General features: G+C 50.3%; 6 protein-coding genes across 6 annotated transcripts; 2 read left to right on the top strand and 4 right to left on the bottom strand.

Annotated features, from left to right (window-relative positions):
* Positions 1 to 291: 291 nt before the first annotated feature.
* QC764_204610 (uncharacterized protein) lies at positions 292 to 828 on the bottom strand (the record flags this gene model as incomplete). The annotated part of the gene is made up of 1 exon (XM_062944160.1): positions 292 to 828. The coding sequence occupies one exon, from the start codon at positions 826 to 828 to the stop codon at positions 292 to 294; it is 537 nt and encodes a 178-aa protein (XP_062802959.1).
* A 458-nt stretch (positions 829 to 1,286) lies between these two features.
* On the bottom strand, positions 1,287 to 2,816 carry QC764_204600 (uncharacterized protein). Its single transcript, XM_062944159.1, has 3 exons — positions 2,322 to 2,816; positions 1,618 to 2,273; positions 1,287 to 1,559 (listed from the first exon to the last, which is right to left on the bottom strand). The coding sequence occupies exons 1-3, from the start codon at positions 2,513 to 2,515 to the stop codon at positions 1,384 to 1,386; spliced, it is 1,026 nt and encodes a 341-aa protein (XP_062802958.1). The 5' UTR covers positions 2,516 to 2,816; the 3' UTR covers positions 1,287 to 1,383.
* Positions 2,817 to 3,699: 883 nt separating this feature from the next.
* On the top strand, positions 3,700 to 5,767 carry QC764_204590 (uncharacterized protein; the record flags this gene model as incomplete). The annotated part of the gene is made up of 2 exons (XM_062944158.1): positions 3,700 to 4,692; positions 4,760 to 5,767. The coding sequence occupies 2 exons, from the start codon at positions 3,700 to 3,702 to the stop codon at positions 5,765 to 5,767; spliced, it is 2,001 nt and encodes a 666-aa protein (XP_062802957.1).
* A 56-nt stretch (positions 5,768 to 5,823) lies between these two features.
* Positions 5,824 to 8,786, bottom strand: QC764_204580 (uncharacterized protein; the record flags this gene model as incomplete). Its single annotated transcript, XM_062944157.1, has 3 exons — positions 5,824 to 6,308; positions 6,377 to 8,416; positions 8,444 to 8,786. The coding sequence occupies 3 exons, from the start codon at positions 8,784 to 8,786 to the stop codon at positions 5,824 to 5,826; spliced, it is 2,868 nt and encodes a 955-aa protein (XP_062802956.1).
* A 1,686-nt stretch (positions 8,787 to 10,472) lies between these two features.
* Positions 10,473 to 11,993, bottom strand: QC764_204570 (uncharacterized protein; the record flags this gene model as incomplete). Its single annotated transcript, XM_062944156.1, has 1 exon — positions 10,473 to 11,993. The coding sequence occupies one exon, from the start codon at positions 11,991 to 11,993 to the stop codon at positions 10,473 to 10,475; it is 1,521 nt and encodes a 506-aa protein (XP_062802955.1).
* Positions 11,994 to 12,350: 357 nt separating this feature from the next.
* On the top strand, positions 12,351 to 14,687 carry QC764_204560 (uncharacterized protein). Its single transcript, XM_062944155.1, has 2 exons — positions 12,351 to 14,097; positions 14,148 to 14,687. Exons 1-2 carry the CDS (start codon positions 12,781 to 12,783, stop codon positions 14,640 to 14,642), a joined length of 1,812 nt encoding a protein of 603 aa, XP_062802954.1. The 5' UTR covers positions 12,351 to 12,780; the 3' UTR covers positions 14,643 to 14,687.
* The last annotated feature ends 762 nt before the right edge of the window (positions 14,688 to 15,449 follow it).

The following is a 15,449-nucleotide window of genomic DNA, read 5'->3' as shown; positions in this document are numbered from 1 at the left end:
TGTAGATTCAAGGTCTTGAAAGATAAAAGAAACGCCTTCGACTATATTTCGAAGACCGTTCAACTATTTCAAAGACATAAATGACCTTATCTTGAAAGGCATGTGAACCATCTTTAAAGGTCTATTGGCTACCTTATCTTTAAGTGCCACAGGTATACATTCAACATCTATAAACTATTCTTAGAGTCATACTGGCTTGCATGTTCATCCCCAGCGGCTGCCTCTATCATTTTGTCAGCCATGTAACTGTCTATAAGTCTATGTCTTCAGGGTTGCCCTCGCCCCAATCCCCTACTCGGGCCCATTCCCTTCAACCGTCCCCTCCTTATTTTCCTCTTTTATCTCACTCTTCCCCTGCCCAAACAATAGAAACTTGGTATGACTCCCCATAGCCACCACAACCCCCTTCTTCCCCTCTCCATTTGTCACCCCCCTCCTAATCTCAAACCCCGTAAACCCCAAGTTCTTCCCCGCCCTGCCCACCCAAGCCTCAATCTCCAACGTATCCCCCACCTTGGCCGTCGAGCAATAACTAACATGCATATCCGTGCTCACGCCCGTCTTTTGCAGCCCCGTCTCGGCAGCAATCGCCATACCCCCGGCCCAGTCACACAGCGTCCCGCTTACTGCCCCGTGGAGGATGTTTTTGGAGTTGGTGTGGACGGGTGTGACGTCTAGGTGGGCGATGATGCGCCCCTTTGTGGCGGCGACGAGGCGGATGTCGGAGAGGAGGTGGTTGTAGATGGACGAGTTGGGGCGGATAAAGTCCCAGGTTGATTGGACGTGGGAGAGGGTGGAGGGGTCGGAGGAGTGGGTGTAGGTCGACATTTTGAGGGGTGGTGGTGTTTGTGAGGTTTGGGGTGGTTAAGTGGTGAATTTGTGAGAGACGGTGGTACCGGCGGTGAGGTTGAGGAGGGAGCCGGAGTGCCGAGGAGGCGGGTGGAGTTGTGGCTCCGGGAATTGCGGCTTCGGACACGTTGAAAATTGGTTCGAGGCTTCAAACTAGTAGGAAGCGGCGTTCAAAGTTGAAACTCACAGTGTTCAAAGTCTGAATTCCATCTAACGAACTTCCCTGTCCATTACCTATTATTTGAATTCTATCATCCTAGTTTTAAATGTTGCCACTCGATCCCAGGAATTAACAGCCAGCCACTATGACGGCCTTATTGTACTATTCGTGTATTGTGAGGTGAACAGAGATAGTTAGGCAATATGGGTAATCGAAGGCGGTTTAACCCTTTTTCATCACATTTCGGTCTATTTTATTTGTCCATAACCTGACAGTGTGAGCCAGCCTTTGGTTTGGCTTTTCCTTCTTATTCTTTATTTTGAATTCTGTGCTCCCACACAAGTCATCAATTGCCTGACAAATTTGGAAGCAGCTCAGAACAAGGCAATGGCGTTGGGTGGTGAAGCCACCAGTCCAGGATGATTCAGCGGTGCACTTGTCAGCAAAAAGCTGTACTTGCCCTTCTTCTTGGCATATTCTCCCAGCGCCTTCAAATCCCAAAGTTCACCAATGGGTGTTCCAAAGTAGTTCAAAAACCACTTGTGCAGCACTGTTCTCTGTCAGCAAACCCATTCGTTTTGTGTTCAAAAAGCTGGCAAAGAACTCACCCAAATCCGACACAGCACCAACCTCCCCATTCTCCTTCAACGGCGGCAGCGCCTCAAAAGCATGCGCATCCGAAGCAACAGCCGCAATCCTCTTATTCCAGAACCACTTCGCCGTCTCAGTCGTGCCATGCACGCCAGAAAGCGACATTGTAGCCATCTTGGCAAACCCTTCCGGAGTTGGATTCTCCAAAAACTCTGTATACCCCGTCCGAACAATCAGGACATCCCCTGGCTTGATCTCCACCCCTTGATGCTTCGCCACCGCTTCGATCTCCTCAACGGTGATCCTATGACCATCGAGGGGGTCATACGTCTTATCAGTGATCTCATCAATATAGCGCTTAAAGTCAATCAAGACGCCACGGGCAACGAGGCAGCCCTTGGCGGGGGAGTGCCAGTGATCAATAGTGGGCATTTCGTTGCCCTCAGTGGTGGTTGTTTGAAGGAGCTCAATAGAGGGCTTGAACCCGTTGTAGGTCTCGCCCGAGGGGAGGACACAGTGGCAGAGGGAGTCCCATTGGGAGGAGAATTGGGTGTTGATTTCGAGCTCGTCGTCAAAGCCATCGATTTCCATCCCTGCCTCGCGGAGGGAAACGGGTTTGTGGACGGGGGCTTTGCGGCCGGGCAAGGGGAACTTGATGCCGTTTAGGGGCCAGCTATGGGGTTGTTAGTGCCTATTTTGCGTGGAGAATCCGCACACATACTTGAGAGAGATGGAAATGCCATCTGTGACCTCTTTGGCAACAGCAGCTACGATTTCAGGAGTGACAAAGTTTAGTGTACCGTAGTGGTCTTTCTTTCCGTCCTTGTCGAAGACTCCCCAGGCGCAGCCCTGAGGGTGTCCATCGACTGCGGGGAGGTCGTCAAAGTTTGGGACGGAGCTTGGGTCAGTAGGCATGTTGGTGGCTTTTTAGTTGTTGGTTCTTATTGGTGTATTGTTTATGCAGGTCGACCTGTTCGATAACAAGACAAGAGGGGTCATGGTGGTGAAGGGGGGAAGGTTGAGCAAGTTATATGTGTCTCATGTTGGCATTGCTCCACATGAGTCCAGTTCCAACGCTTGATGCGGTTGGCACCTTGGGGACTTTGGTTCCCTGCTGAGCTGTTGGTGATTTGTTAACTTCGGTGGGCACCAAGAGTTTAGCATGATGCATTACGCAACTTGTAGAAACCCTTGTTGGGAGTTTGACCTTATCAGCTCCTGTATGCCTTCGGGGGATTCGATGGGAGACTGTCGATATCTGCATTTTTGACCCCTCACTCTCCTCTTGGTGTGTGACGATTGGACAAAAGTCATCAAACTACCTAAGGAGTACACAAATAATGATGCAGTATGTACACGGCCCATCCACCCCGCACTGTGACCTGTGCGTTTATCGACATGGGGGCTCGCGTTAGAACTTTGTCTGTAACCCTATATCCCAAACGGCCAATGATTGGCGCTTGCACGGAGCGGGATGGCGATCTATGGAGGGGCAACTGAAGAATGTGAAGGAACGGCTTGAGACATGACAAGTCCATGAGCGGTGAGTTGTCTTGGACCCCCAGCAGATGATTGCTTCGGATTGATGCCGGACGCCGAAGAAGATGGCAGGTTCTGTTTCATCCTGCCCGGGAGAGTGCGGTTAATCTTGGGATCGGACAGCTGCTAAACCCCGAGACTCAGGGCGTTGGCGATGTGTGTTGCAACAACAGGAGGAATGTACAATATGCAATGCGACATGGCCGACCTGTCTTTTCCTGGTTTCGCAATCCCGCCAAGACCTTCAATATGAGATCAGTAACGCCCCTGCAGCCGGTAGATCCTGGAGCCCAGAACACACACACTCCACACACTGTGAGCACCGCGAGACACACCACCAGGCAACCCGATCCCGTCCTACCATTCTCGCGATCGTACTCGTTCTGGTATATAAACTGCTCGTACTCGTACCCAGGGCTTCCCAGGGGGAGACACATAAGTAAAAGTTTTGCACGACACCCTGTTTTGGAACTCGTAAGCCATCCGTTCCTCTCTCTTTGGTTTCCGTTATCTGTATCTTCAGTCCTGGTTGACAAAGATAACTCTTCAAACCTCACACCATGGCGACCTCAGAGGTCCTCCCCAGTGCTGACAGCACCAATGGCTCCGACAGAGCCCCCCCCGACATGGCAGCCATGCAAGCCAAGTTCGCCAGCATCCAACAAAAATACACTGAAGAAGCCTCCAAACGCTTCCGCTCAGACGGCCTCGCCCAGTACGTCGACCTCCAGGACGCCAAGGACGCCCGCATCCATTCCCTAGGCAAAGATCCCTGGGTCGATCACGCAGTTCTCAACGCCAAAACCCCCGCTGTCAAGGATGGCGGGAGGTACAAATTCGTCATCCTGGGAGGCGGCTACGGCGGTCTCATCGCCGCTGTCAAGCTTATCGAAGCTGGTCTCGTCAACGGTCCTGATGATCTCCGTATCATTGAGGCCGGTGGTGGATATGGTGGTACTTGGTATTGGAACCGCTATCCTGGTCTGCACTGTGATGTGGAGAGTTATATCTACATGCCGCTGTTGGAAGAGACGGGGTATGTTCCTAAGCAAAAATACGCTACGGGACTTGAGCTGCGTGAGCATGCTGAGAGGATTGCCACAAAGTGGGATCTCCATGACAAGGCGCTTTTCAGGTCGGAGGTGACGGATTGCAGGTGGAGTGATGAGGAGGAGGTGTGGAATGTGGCTGTGACGGAAAACAGGGGGCCAGAGGAGGGAGAAAGGAAGCTGAATATCCAGGCGAATTATTTCTTTGTTTTGTCGGGTGTTTTGACGATTCCTCATGTTCCCAAGGTACCGGGACTGGAGAACCTTGGGGGGTCGATGTTCCATACATCTCGCTGGGATTATGGGACTACGGGTGGCTCGCAGGAGGACCAGAATTTGACCGGATTGGAAGGGAAAAGGGTGGGGATTATCGGGACTGGTGCGACGGCTATTCAGGTTGTGCCAAAGCTGGCAAAGTTTGCGAAGGAGGTGTATGTTTTCCAGCGGACGCCTTCGTCGGTGAGTTGGCGTGGTCAGAAGGAAACGGATCTTGAGGAATGGCAAGTACAGCTCTTTGATCTTGTTGGGGGAGACTTCGAAATCGGGCTAACAGTTACAAAGGAAAACAAAGATCGCCAACAAAAAAGGATGGCAACGCGAGCGCCGCTATAACTGGGTCACTTACCTTAACAACTGCGCACCCCCGGAGCAAGTCAACATGGTGGGCTGTGGATGGACCGAGGCGCCTGCCTATTGTGCTATCATTGGCTCTCCCAACTTTGGGATCATCGAGCCTACTCCAGAGAAGATTGGCGAGCATGTTGGGGGCCTCTTGATGTTGGACCTGCCACGTGCTGAAAAGGCTCGTGCTCGCATTGATGAGATCGTCAAGGACCCGGAGACAGCAAAGGCGCTCAAGCCTTGGTACCCTGTTTGGTGCAAGCGTCCAACTTTCAGTGATGAGTACCTGCAGGCATTCAACCTCCCTCACGTTCACTTGGTTGACACAGACGGAAAGGGTATCGACTCTGCTACTAGCACAGGGCTGGTCGTGCAAGGGAAGGAGTATCCGCTCGACATCCTCGTTCTCAGCACTGGGTATCGGTCTCCTGCGTATGGTGGTCTCAACCCTGCGAAACGGACGGGAATCAATGTTTTCGGCCGTGGTGGAAAGTCGTTCGACGACAAGTGGGATGCTCAGGGAGCTTCGACTCTCCATGGTGTTATCAGCCGCGGGTTTCCTAACCTTTTCTTTGGGCCGACTGCTCAGTTTGGGCAGTCTCCTAACAACACTGAGACGTTGGATATTGCGGCTGAACACATGACTCACTTCATCAAGAAGGCCGAGGAAAAGGTTGGGGGACTCGCCGTGATTGACCCGACAGTAGAGGCTGAAGAGGGCTGGGCGATGGAAGCCGTCAAGCGAGCTGCCAATCTTGCTGCACTTAGCGTGTGCACGCCAGGTTATACCACTTCGGAGGGCGAGTTCAACAAGCCAAATCAGGATCCTGCCGAGATGATGAAGAGTGCTAGGATGGGTATTTGGTCGGAGGGCATCTTGTCCTTTATGAAGGTTCTTGAAGAGTATAGGGCTGGTGATTTAGTGGGAGTTGATGTTACTCCGAGGAGGTCTGGGTAATGTCCATCATGATGAGTTGGATTGTTTCTAGGATATAGTATAGGTAGCTTCTAGCTTCAACCACTTTGGATATTTCCAAGTTCAATATCCTCCACATGGTTTCCTGGTGCCATTCCATTATCAAGAAACCGTAAAATCGGTGTTCTTCCATTGCTGTTAGACGGCATTGTCAACAGGTAGTAGATGATGCCACCGAGTCTTCCTGGATGCGACGGCCATCGGGAGTACCTGACAAGTATAAGACCGTACCCCAATGTGAAGATCATTGTTGTCAAGATCCCAACCGCGGTCCAAGTACAGACACGATGTGTCTCCCAGGTGAGCCAGGGGCTGAATGGGATGTTGGATAGCAATAATGGCGTGATCTTTGACAGAACGGTGACAAAGGCAACCCACATGAGAAAAAACTGGCGTCTGTGAAGGGTAGCAGGAGTCAGGGCGGCAAAGGCAGTGGTCGGTGGGGAGACTAGGAAAACGGAAGAGGTTTTGGCAGGGCGCGGCCAGCGGTTGAATTGGCGGTCTGGCTCTTTGAGTGCAACCTCTTGTTTGTCGGGATGATGGGTTAGCTTGGGTTCAACTGCTGGGTTAGAAATGCCAGAGACAACTCACGCGCGAAATAATCATCCCAAAAGAGAGATATCACTACACCCAGTCCTGCAAAAAGGAGCTTCACACCGAAGCCCTGAGAGTTCATGAAGTGCTCAAACGGAGAATCGGCTCCCGTAATTGTTTCATAGCATATTATCAGAATTATGAAGCTGAGTGTACCGAGGATGACGAGGAATTGAAGGAGAAAGCCTTGTGGAAGGTGGTCAACGAATTCCGTGATTCTGGAGCGGCGTGCAGTTGGTGTCTTTTGTGGTTTGGGTTTGCGTAATGCTTGTGTGGGCCTTGACGAAACAAGCTTCTTGTAACCAGTCAGGTGTGATGAGATGGGTGCTAATTTAAAGATGTACCCTTCAAGCTGGCGTGCCATTTCCTTGTTACTGAGTCTTCCGGTGTGGGAATCGGGCCTGAGGTGCTGCAAGACTCTGCGTGTGCATGCTTCAGTAACGAGCATAGATATGGCTGCGACACTTCGACCATGGGGCACATCAATGCCAGTTTGCCAGTTTCGGAGCCGATACATAATTAGCAGAATAAGACACAAGGCGAAGCCCAGGAGACTCTGAATGATTCGGCTTTGAGTGCCGAATACTGCGATTCCCATGTAGCATCCTCTGAAATCGTCGTGTTTGCATTTGCCATGGAGCTTGATGCCGAAGGCCTCGCTAGAGAGCGAGGCAATGATGGCCGTGGTCCAGACAAGCAGATCGACCAGAAATAATAAGGGCTGTCGACCTTGACGCCGGAAGCAAAGGCAAATGCTTTTATAGATCCCCGGAAAGCCACCTGTGGGGAGGCACAGGGAGTCTGTAGCTGCCGCACCCATCGGTCTACTGAGTGCGTGGAAGGGAGCAAGTGCTTTGACCTCCATGCTCAATATTTGTGCCAAAGCTGCCAAGGGCAACGTGATCATTACAGGCACGTATGCAGCTAGGAAATAGTCTCCCAATGAAACAGGGTGAAAAAGAGGCGGTATTTGTGCTCCGCCTATCACCGAACTGACTGTTTCTGTTGGGTTATGACTTGTCGATGGCGAAGAATGTAGGTCTGTGACGGAAGTAGGGATGGCTATCGCGGCCAAAGTCCTGACATCCGTAGGAAAAGAAGTCGTTGTGGACAGGTTGATGGCTTCTTTGTGCGACTGTAATGCAGTGATTATCCTTGTTCCATTCACCGAGCCTGTAGGTTGGCTGACTGTTGCCTTTTGTGCCAGAGCTAGGCTGGCGACGTCCTCGAGAGAATCAAGACTGTGGGAAGCTTCTGTTGTGACAATTAAAGAGCGGGTTGACCTATCGCTCATATTAGGCTCTTTGGGTGGTTTTACGGCTGGGGGCCTCGTTTTCGTGTCTGAAACTGGTGATTGGCCTGCACTATTGGGTTTGTCCATGCTAGGAAATGTTGTTGATTGCCAAGCACCGCTGATTGTCTTATCATGATGTTTTTGACTTGATTGAGACCCAACCAATTGTCGGAATTGTGTCGCATCTGGATATGATAAGCTTTTTATTTGCAATAATGTTATCGGTAGAGAGTCAGCATATAGGGTTGTTGGCGTCGTAGTTTGGGACGCATTGAAGTGTGGTGTTGTTGTTTGTTTTGTTTCGCTGATCCTTGAAAGGCTATCCCGAACCCCTGATTCTTGTGTGACCTGGGAAGTAGAGGTAGTGGCCGCGAAACTCTTAGAGGGAGTTGTTGACTGGTCGCTTGCCTCGAGACTGCGCCTGGTCGATGTTATACTATCGGGGTTGATCCTACTTGTACCTTTGCTTTCCACGGTTGTACCAATATGGTCACTACCAATGTCTGTGAACTCCTCTGGTTGAGATTTTGACGGTTTAATGCTATTCTTGTCTGGTGATGAAGTCGATGTTTGTATTGTGGGCTGGCTAACCGTGTTGTCGGTTTGACTATTACTTTCGGTCAATGTGCTGAAGGAGCCATGGCTGAAACCGCTATGAGTAATGCTGGTGATGATTGTCATGGGCGGCTGAAAGGTCAGCAATGCTGCTGATGATGACGAAACGGCTGGTGATGATGAAAAGGTTGTTGATGAAAAAGTTGATGAAAAAGTTGTTGATGAGAAAGTTGCTGACGATGGAAAGCTTATTGACGATGAAAAAGCTGGTGACGATGAAAAGGCTACCGATGATGTAAAAGTTGCAGAGGATGAAGAGGTCATCAATGATGCAAAGGTTGTTCTTTGGACTGTATCAGGAGCAGTACTGCTCTTGTTGTCTTGTTCTTCATGACGATTTGACTCAAATACTAAGCTCTGCGCTTCATCTCCTTCCAAACCACTGGGATCCGGACTGCTGCATGGCTGATCTTTGTGTCCATTGTTGAAGTCTGCAACCAAGCTAAAACAATGCGTGTTTTGGAACTGCACAGTGTCTGTACAGGTATAAGTCCACATCAATGAGGTGATATACCACGACAACCAACAAGTCTGGTCCAAAAAGATAAGTGCTGACCCACTGCACACCACTGTGCAGGACTGAGGGGGATTCCTGAGGTAGTCTGACCCGTCCTTTCCTGGGGTTTCGTATGTCTCGTCAATAAGGCCTAGATCACGTCTCAAGACTGCGAGGCTAGCTTGGGAGTCCAAGGGGTCGTGCCATATGGCCAGAAGGTTACGAAAAGAGCTTGCATCGGGGCTGATATAGTCCCCTGCCGTAACCAAAAAGCGAAAGCTGTGACGTGGGCCCAGTAGCCGGCCCCAATTGTCGAGGGGTGGAATGGGTGCTCGACCATTGAGTTGGCTCCTTTCTGTAAATATTTCTTTCGTATTGTTTCCTGACGACACACTTTCATCCCAAAAGTAGGCGTTCCGCCCAGCAGATCGAAATGGCCCTTCTAGTGCCTCCATCCAGGCTGGTGGACCTGACTCTGTAGGTGTTGGGTTGACGACCAGAGATGTTGAACTGGGTGCGATTGTTGAGGGATTGGGGACTGTACCATTGGCCGTGGTGTTGGCGGCTCTTAATCCTTTTGCAAGTGTCCATCTTGGTTGTAGATCTAATAGAGCATATATGGCACGCGTTGTTTGTCGCGGCGGGATAAGCGGAGCGCTGACAAAAGACCCGTACCCGAAAGAGGCGGTGTCATTGGGCACGGTTCGTCGATCATGAGAGATGGAAAACTTTTGAAGAGCTGTTTCCACGAGAGCGAGAAGACAGCAGATACTTCCCAGTCGTTGTCAGCTGTAAGATAGGTACATTCAGTCAGGGAGTGAACGTACTACAGTGCCATGATAAGCAAGAATCCAGTCCTGAGAGGTATGGGTTTGTAGCATGCTGCAACGTTCGTCCTAACTCGAAGTTTGGTCGTGAACATGCTGCTGAGCAATGCATGGGCGCGGATCCTCATATCTTGCTTGCGCTTAGAGGATGACCTTCCAAGGGCAAATGTTTTTGTGATATTACCCTGGAGACTGATGAATGAGGGAATACCTAGGGTTGGAATAGGCTGATCAGTCTCCTTTATTCTGGTGATTAGAACATCGTGCATGGAATAGATATCGTTGACTATGAGGCATTAATGCCTATCAACTGGGTACCATGTCATCACAACTTCCAGTCTTACAAACTTCAAGGCATTTCAAAGGCCCGATTCAGGCAACATGCCGAGCGCAATTGCATCAAGCCAGCTCTGGAGTGGCAGGGCAGAGTGCAAAGGTGCAGAGGTAAAAAAAGAAGGGTATCAGAGTTACATTATGCTAGGTACCTAGGTTGCATTCGTATCTCAGCTGCCAATCGTTATAAGTCTATAAAATGCTATCATGCAGCCAATACAACGTCGTAGCTGGAGTAAACTACCCGGGCTACAGTTCATTACCAAAAGGGATATAGTAGTTTGCGTAGTCTACCTTAAAGAAGGGAAGTGGTACAAGACTTCGAGTGTTCCAATATGAATGTGCCAGCTGTTTCGCAGGCCTTGCTTGTTCTTCGCACCGTTGGGGAACAGGTGGCAGAGGTACTCGGTTCCTGTGACGCTGGTGTGATACCTGATATCAATATTCCCGTCGAAGAATACAGTAGGTGCTAGGTCTGGTACCTAACCTGACAGTGATAAACAACAAAGGCAACAGAAACTAAGTATCTTAAGAGAGTACCACTGTCTGCGCTTGCAATCCATGTCTCTGAACAGCATCCTCCACGCTATTATATCCAGCAGGTTTATTTCTCTGTGCTTCCCTGACAAGATGATACTGATTCCCCACGTGACGCAAAACAAATGGACCTCCAGCCCCGACAATATCCCACAACTCCTCGCGACCTTCACCATCATGACGAAATCTGTCCCGACTGTTGGGGAAGTACCACCCAAGCTTTCCCTTTCTGAAAACACCGATATGGAAACCTTGAAGTTCTAGCTTCCCTGATTGAACGATTCGAGGAAATAAAGCGACTGATCCGTCACTTGTATCTCGGATGGTTCTTGGAATAAGGCTGACACAAGTCTTTGTGGTCCAATCTGGAACCCAAGAGGGAAGTCGTGGCGACAGCTCTCCTCTCACCCTGCTCGCATCTGAGAGAATATCCAATGTTTTGTCTTGCAAAACAATCCGCGTTGCAATATCCACCAAAAGCCGTTCCATAGTGTTCTCAGGGGAATAGTCTGGAATGATCCCGTAGCTCTCACGAACAAGACCAAGGAAAGCATAGATCCCGTCGCGGCTATCGCTGCTCTGAAGATGTCGAGATTGAGAAAGCAGATCCATCAAGTCGAATGGCCCAACCCGATCAAACCGAAGTTTACTGATTACGAAAAAGTTGACAATGTTCGTTGTGTCTGCGACTTGTGCTTGGCGTTCAGTAATAGTCAGGCCAAAGTAGGGGAAGTGGCTGTATTTTTGAAGTGTCGGGAGTACCTCTGACAGTCTTTTCCAGGGAACAGATGATTTGCCATACAAAAAATAGATGTTGGAGGATGAAATAAACTCTTGATAGACCCAAGTTCGCATCCACCATGGGCTGTTGAAGACATCGTAAAATGCAAACCAATCGTCGGCAAATTGCTTGTTGGCCAGATTGGTTCGGAGGTAGTACTCAAGGTGGAAGTAGTACTGGTAGAAGTCGCCATCAGGATCGACACTTTGGTGTAGCTTCACCAGCCACTCAACTCCACGAGGGTCAACGTCGGTGGTGGAAAGGCATATCAAGGTCTGCGCCGCTGAAGAGTAAATACCCCTCATGAAACCGACCTGGTGTGAGCGCTCAGCAAGGTTGAACTGGTTAATGCAGATTTGGTCGGCCCAGATTATGCACTCCTTATCGGGAAATGTCTTGGTCCAGAAGTTCCTTGTCATTTCCAAGACATGGGCAAGATTCTCAAAGACATTGAACGGGATGCCGTTGACGAATATTTTTTTGGTTCTCCTAGGGTCTCCCGCGCAGTAGGATATTGCCGTGTACTGCCCTCTGATGTTGGACAGACTAGCTGCTGGTAGGAGCTCACACCGGATAAAGCCATCTTTTTCCTCAAGATGAACTCTGAGCAGGCGGATTTCCTGGCAGGCTGGGTTAAGATCATGGTAGATAGTGTGTCTGGTGAGCTCATTGTTGGCTGGTGTGGGGAATATGCCCCAACAAGAGGGCTGTGATGCCATGATCCCCAGCATCAATGGACTTGAAAGGGAAGCAACCAAACAGCTCGCATGCGGTGTAATGCTTCTTTAGAACAAAAAAAGCGTCAGCATTCCGCGTGCGCCGGCCAAGGAAAGTGTGAGGATATACCTTATTCAAATCCATGATAATCCCCGAGTCATATGAACCCTAGGGAAGGGCTGATTGCCTTACCTAGCACCACATGAAGTGGTCAAGGCATCCTGCCAGCAAGTGGTGGTGTGTAAGGCGATCCAATACTATTGCCCCAGAGACCCCTCATGTGACTTGTCGACAGAAAGAAACCAATTGGGGCCCAAGACGTTATCGTGCCCGGCGATAGTTGGGGACATTTGGTGGATAAACACTTATCCCAGCTTGAGAAGAAGGCAGACACGCGCTGAAGTGCTGGTGCGCGGACCACCTCCAGCCACACTTCGTTGGCCAAGGGTTAGGGGTGTGCATGCCAAATCTTGAAGGCACGTTGAACGGCCCGCCAGTCCCAACTTACGCTTTGCCATGTACCCACGGGTATCACATTGAATCCTAATCCCGTCAGACGGCAACCGAGGAAACCGTAGGAAAGAGGGGAGTGTCCTCGACAAACATTATTGTCTTCGCCCGGAGAGGCGTGCCAACAGTTTGAAGATGATCTCCATGAGCACGACGACCCCGCGTGCGGCTGAGAACAGTCGTGGGACAGGGGAGAGTATCAAGGGGCAATAGAGGTCAGCCGCATTTGTCACAAAGCAAGTTCCCATGATCCTTAATGTCTGAAATCCAGGAAGCATCGATTAAGTCAGAATGCTCAAAAGAAGGACCTCGTCGCTTGACTCGGTGAGATTGCTGGGTGATCCCGTTATCGGCCGGGAGCCCGCCAAACCCTCAGAACCTTCGGAAGCCACCTCCAGATGTCTGCGACTTCAAATCCAAAATGATGGAAAGACCAGTTTCACCGCCGTCGACTTGTCACAGACCAAACCCAACCCTGACGAAGCCCTGGAACCCTCTCAAGATTACGATCTGATATACCTCGTGGAAGCTCATAGCGACCTTCAGGCAACGCGTTTGGCAGATATGGGGTTGTACCTGCCCCCAGAGTTCTTCACAGCCCATCTTGGACGCGGCTCAGGACACAAAATGGGCTTCCACCAGGACAGATCTACCGGTAGTTTCTTTGTCAGCTGGTCAGAACCAGCCCTGCAAAAGTCTGAAGGTTGGAAAATGGAGAAGAAGATTCGCGCGGGAACGCCATGGGATACAGACCAAACTGCCGACCCCCAATCCACATACGAGAGCCATTGTCGATGGGGAACGTTTCCGGAGGGGGTATATAGACCATACCATCCGCTTCACCCATCGCAGAGGATGGAGAGTGTTGTTCTTCATCATGCCTCAACGCGCATGTCGTTTCATTACTCGAGACGGGAGAATGGCCAACTTGTTGGGTGCCTTCTGGTCGATCCACAAAGAATGCATACAGTCAGGCAGGTGAACCTCAACTTGTGGTCTGGAGACATAGGCTCAAAACCTCTGCCGAATCAGCCCTGTTTTATCCTCGAGACGACAGCCTTAGACCGTATCAAAAAGGCGCTAGATGCCCCGAGTCCGTTTCAAGGAAGACAAAACGATACTTGGCTCATACAAACGATGCTTGGTTTTGTGGTGGATGATATGCCAACCATCCTGTTCGAGCTGGGTCGGGGGTTGGACGAGGTCGAATTGTATTTGGGCGAAGACGAGCAGCTGCGCTCCTCGGTGCCGCAGTGGAGAGATTATCTTGGTCGATGGCGGAACACCCTCGCCAACCTTCGGGTCTCTGTCCGGTATATGATGGAGAAACTTGAGCAGCACACCAAGGAGAGGCCCCGTCAGTTGGTCCCGCCGTACGGCGATGACTCGGAGCAAGTAATAGCATGGCGACTCAACCAGATCAACGCTGAACTCGAGGCGATTCGAAATAGAGTCGAAACGGCTTTTCAAGCGCTTATGTCGACCCTCAGCATTTTAGAGAGCCAGCGGGCCATCGCCCAAGCCGAGTCGATATCGAAGCTTACACAACTGGCCTTCTTCTTTATACCACTGAGCTTCATTGCTGCTGTTTTTGGGATGAACGTAATTGTAAGTGCCCTAACTTATTTCCCTTGTTCATAACTCACACATCTTGGTAGGAATTTCAAGACCAATACACCTGGCCACGATGGCTGGGAGTGTCCATAGGCGTCACCGCTGTCACATACCTTGCGCTATACTTCTCCACCGTCCAGACCGCTGTCACCCACACCATCCCGAGCACGATCGCTCGCAGCATCAACTGGCCTTCCATCGGGCGGGTTGGCAACCGTCTCATAAAGTTCATGACAGCCCTCACCACTGCCAGCACGATCTATATGCTCTTGATATTCACCGTTCTCTCAGGTCTCCTCATTGGTCTGAGCTTCGTAGGCTTCAGGTTAGAAATGCCACTTGGTGGGGTTGTGGGTGTGTCACTGGGTATGGCTATTGTCGCTGTGGGACTGATACTTTTATCTTTCGTCTGGCTCGGCTTTCTGCGGAAGAAAGTGGAGGGGTACGGCCCAGTGACAACGTCCATATATGATAGGGGTGGGAGTGGGCTTCAGCGGCGGGAATCGGATATAGAGCTGGTGAGGAGGCTGAACATATAGGTAAGCATCGAGAACTAGGCAAAAGAAACGGAATTGAAAGACGAGTTTGATGAGAGCCTACGCCCTGAAATTCCTTTAGTCATACCTATGTCAAGCTGTTCAGCCAAACATAGACGGTCCCGCTACGCTTGAGGGCCGAATGCGGTCAAAATTACACGATCCGTAGTCACATATGCTTGGCTGTTTGATGATTTGACGAAAGCCTTTACGCCTGTGATAACAAGCTATCTAGAGCAGAAACCGGAGATGCCATCCTCGTTGAAAGACAATATATGTGTCACAAAATTACCAAGTCTTTGTAGTTCTGGAAATGATTGCCTATTCGGGTGAACGAGTGAAGCAGATCCTAACACCTGATCGGCTCTAAGGGCCTGATGGCTACTCAGAAGCTGTGTGACACAGTCGGTTTAACATAATTAGGGGGGGAAGCATGTACATAGAATCTGGGATATGGCACTCTAGACCGGTGTATGCCGACGTTTATCGGCTGGTGGAGGTGTCCTTGGATACCTAACTGCCTAGACACGGTAACATCCGTTCCATTTGCTGGATGGTGAAGGCGGCTAGCCCTGTATGACTGGTCCAGAGTTGAATCAGGAGCAGTTCATCATCTTGTCTCGAGTCTTGCATCATTGGAAACCAACCAATTGGGGCTGCCGAGGAAATCATTTGCTGGATCAACCACAGACGGTGAACACAGTGGCAAAAGTCAACGACTCCCATCTCGCCGAGTTTCCTTCTTTGGGCACTCAACTGATTCCATTCATTTTGTTTATCCCTCCTTCCACTCATCATTACGGGCTATCG

The sequence above is a fragment of the Podospora pseudoanserina genome, chromosome 2 (genome assembly GCF_035222485.1).
Source record: "Podospora pseudoanserina strain CBS 124.78 chromosome 2, whole genome shotgun sequence".
In the NCBI taxonomy this organism is placed as follows: domain Eukaryota; kingdom Fungi; phylum Ascomycota; class Sordariomycetes; order Sordariales; family Podosporaceae; genus Podospora; species Podospora pseudoanserina.
The sequence above is the reverse complement of the archived record's forward strand: the minus strand, read 5'-3'. Positions and strand labels throughout refer to the sequence as shown.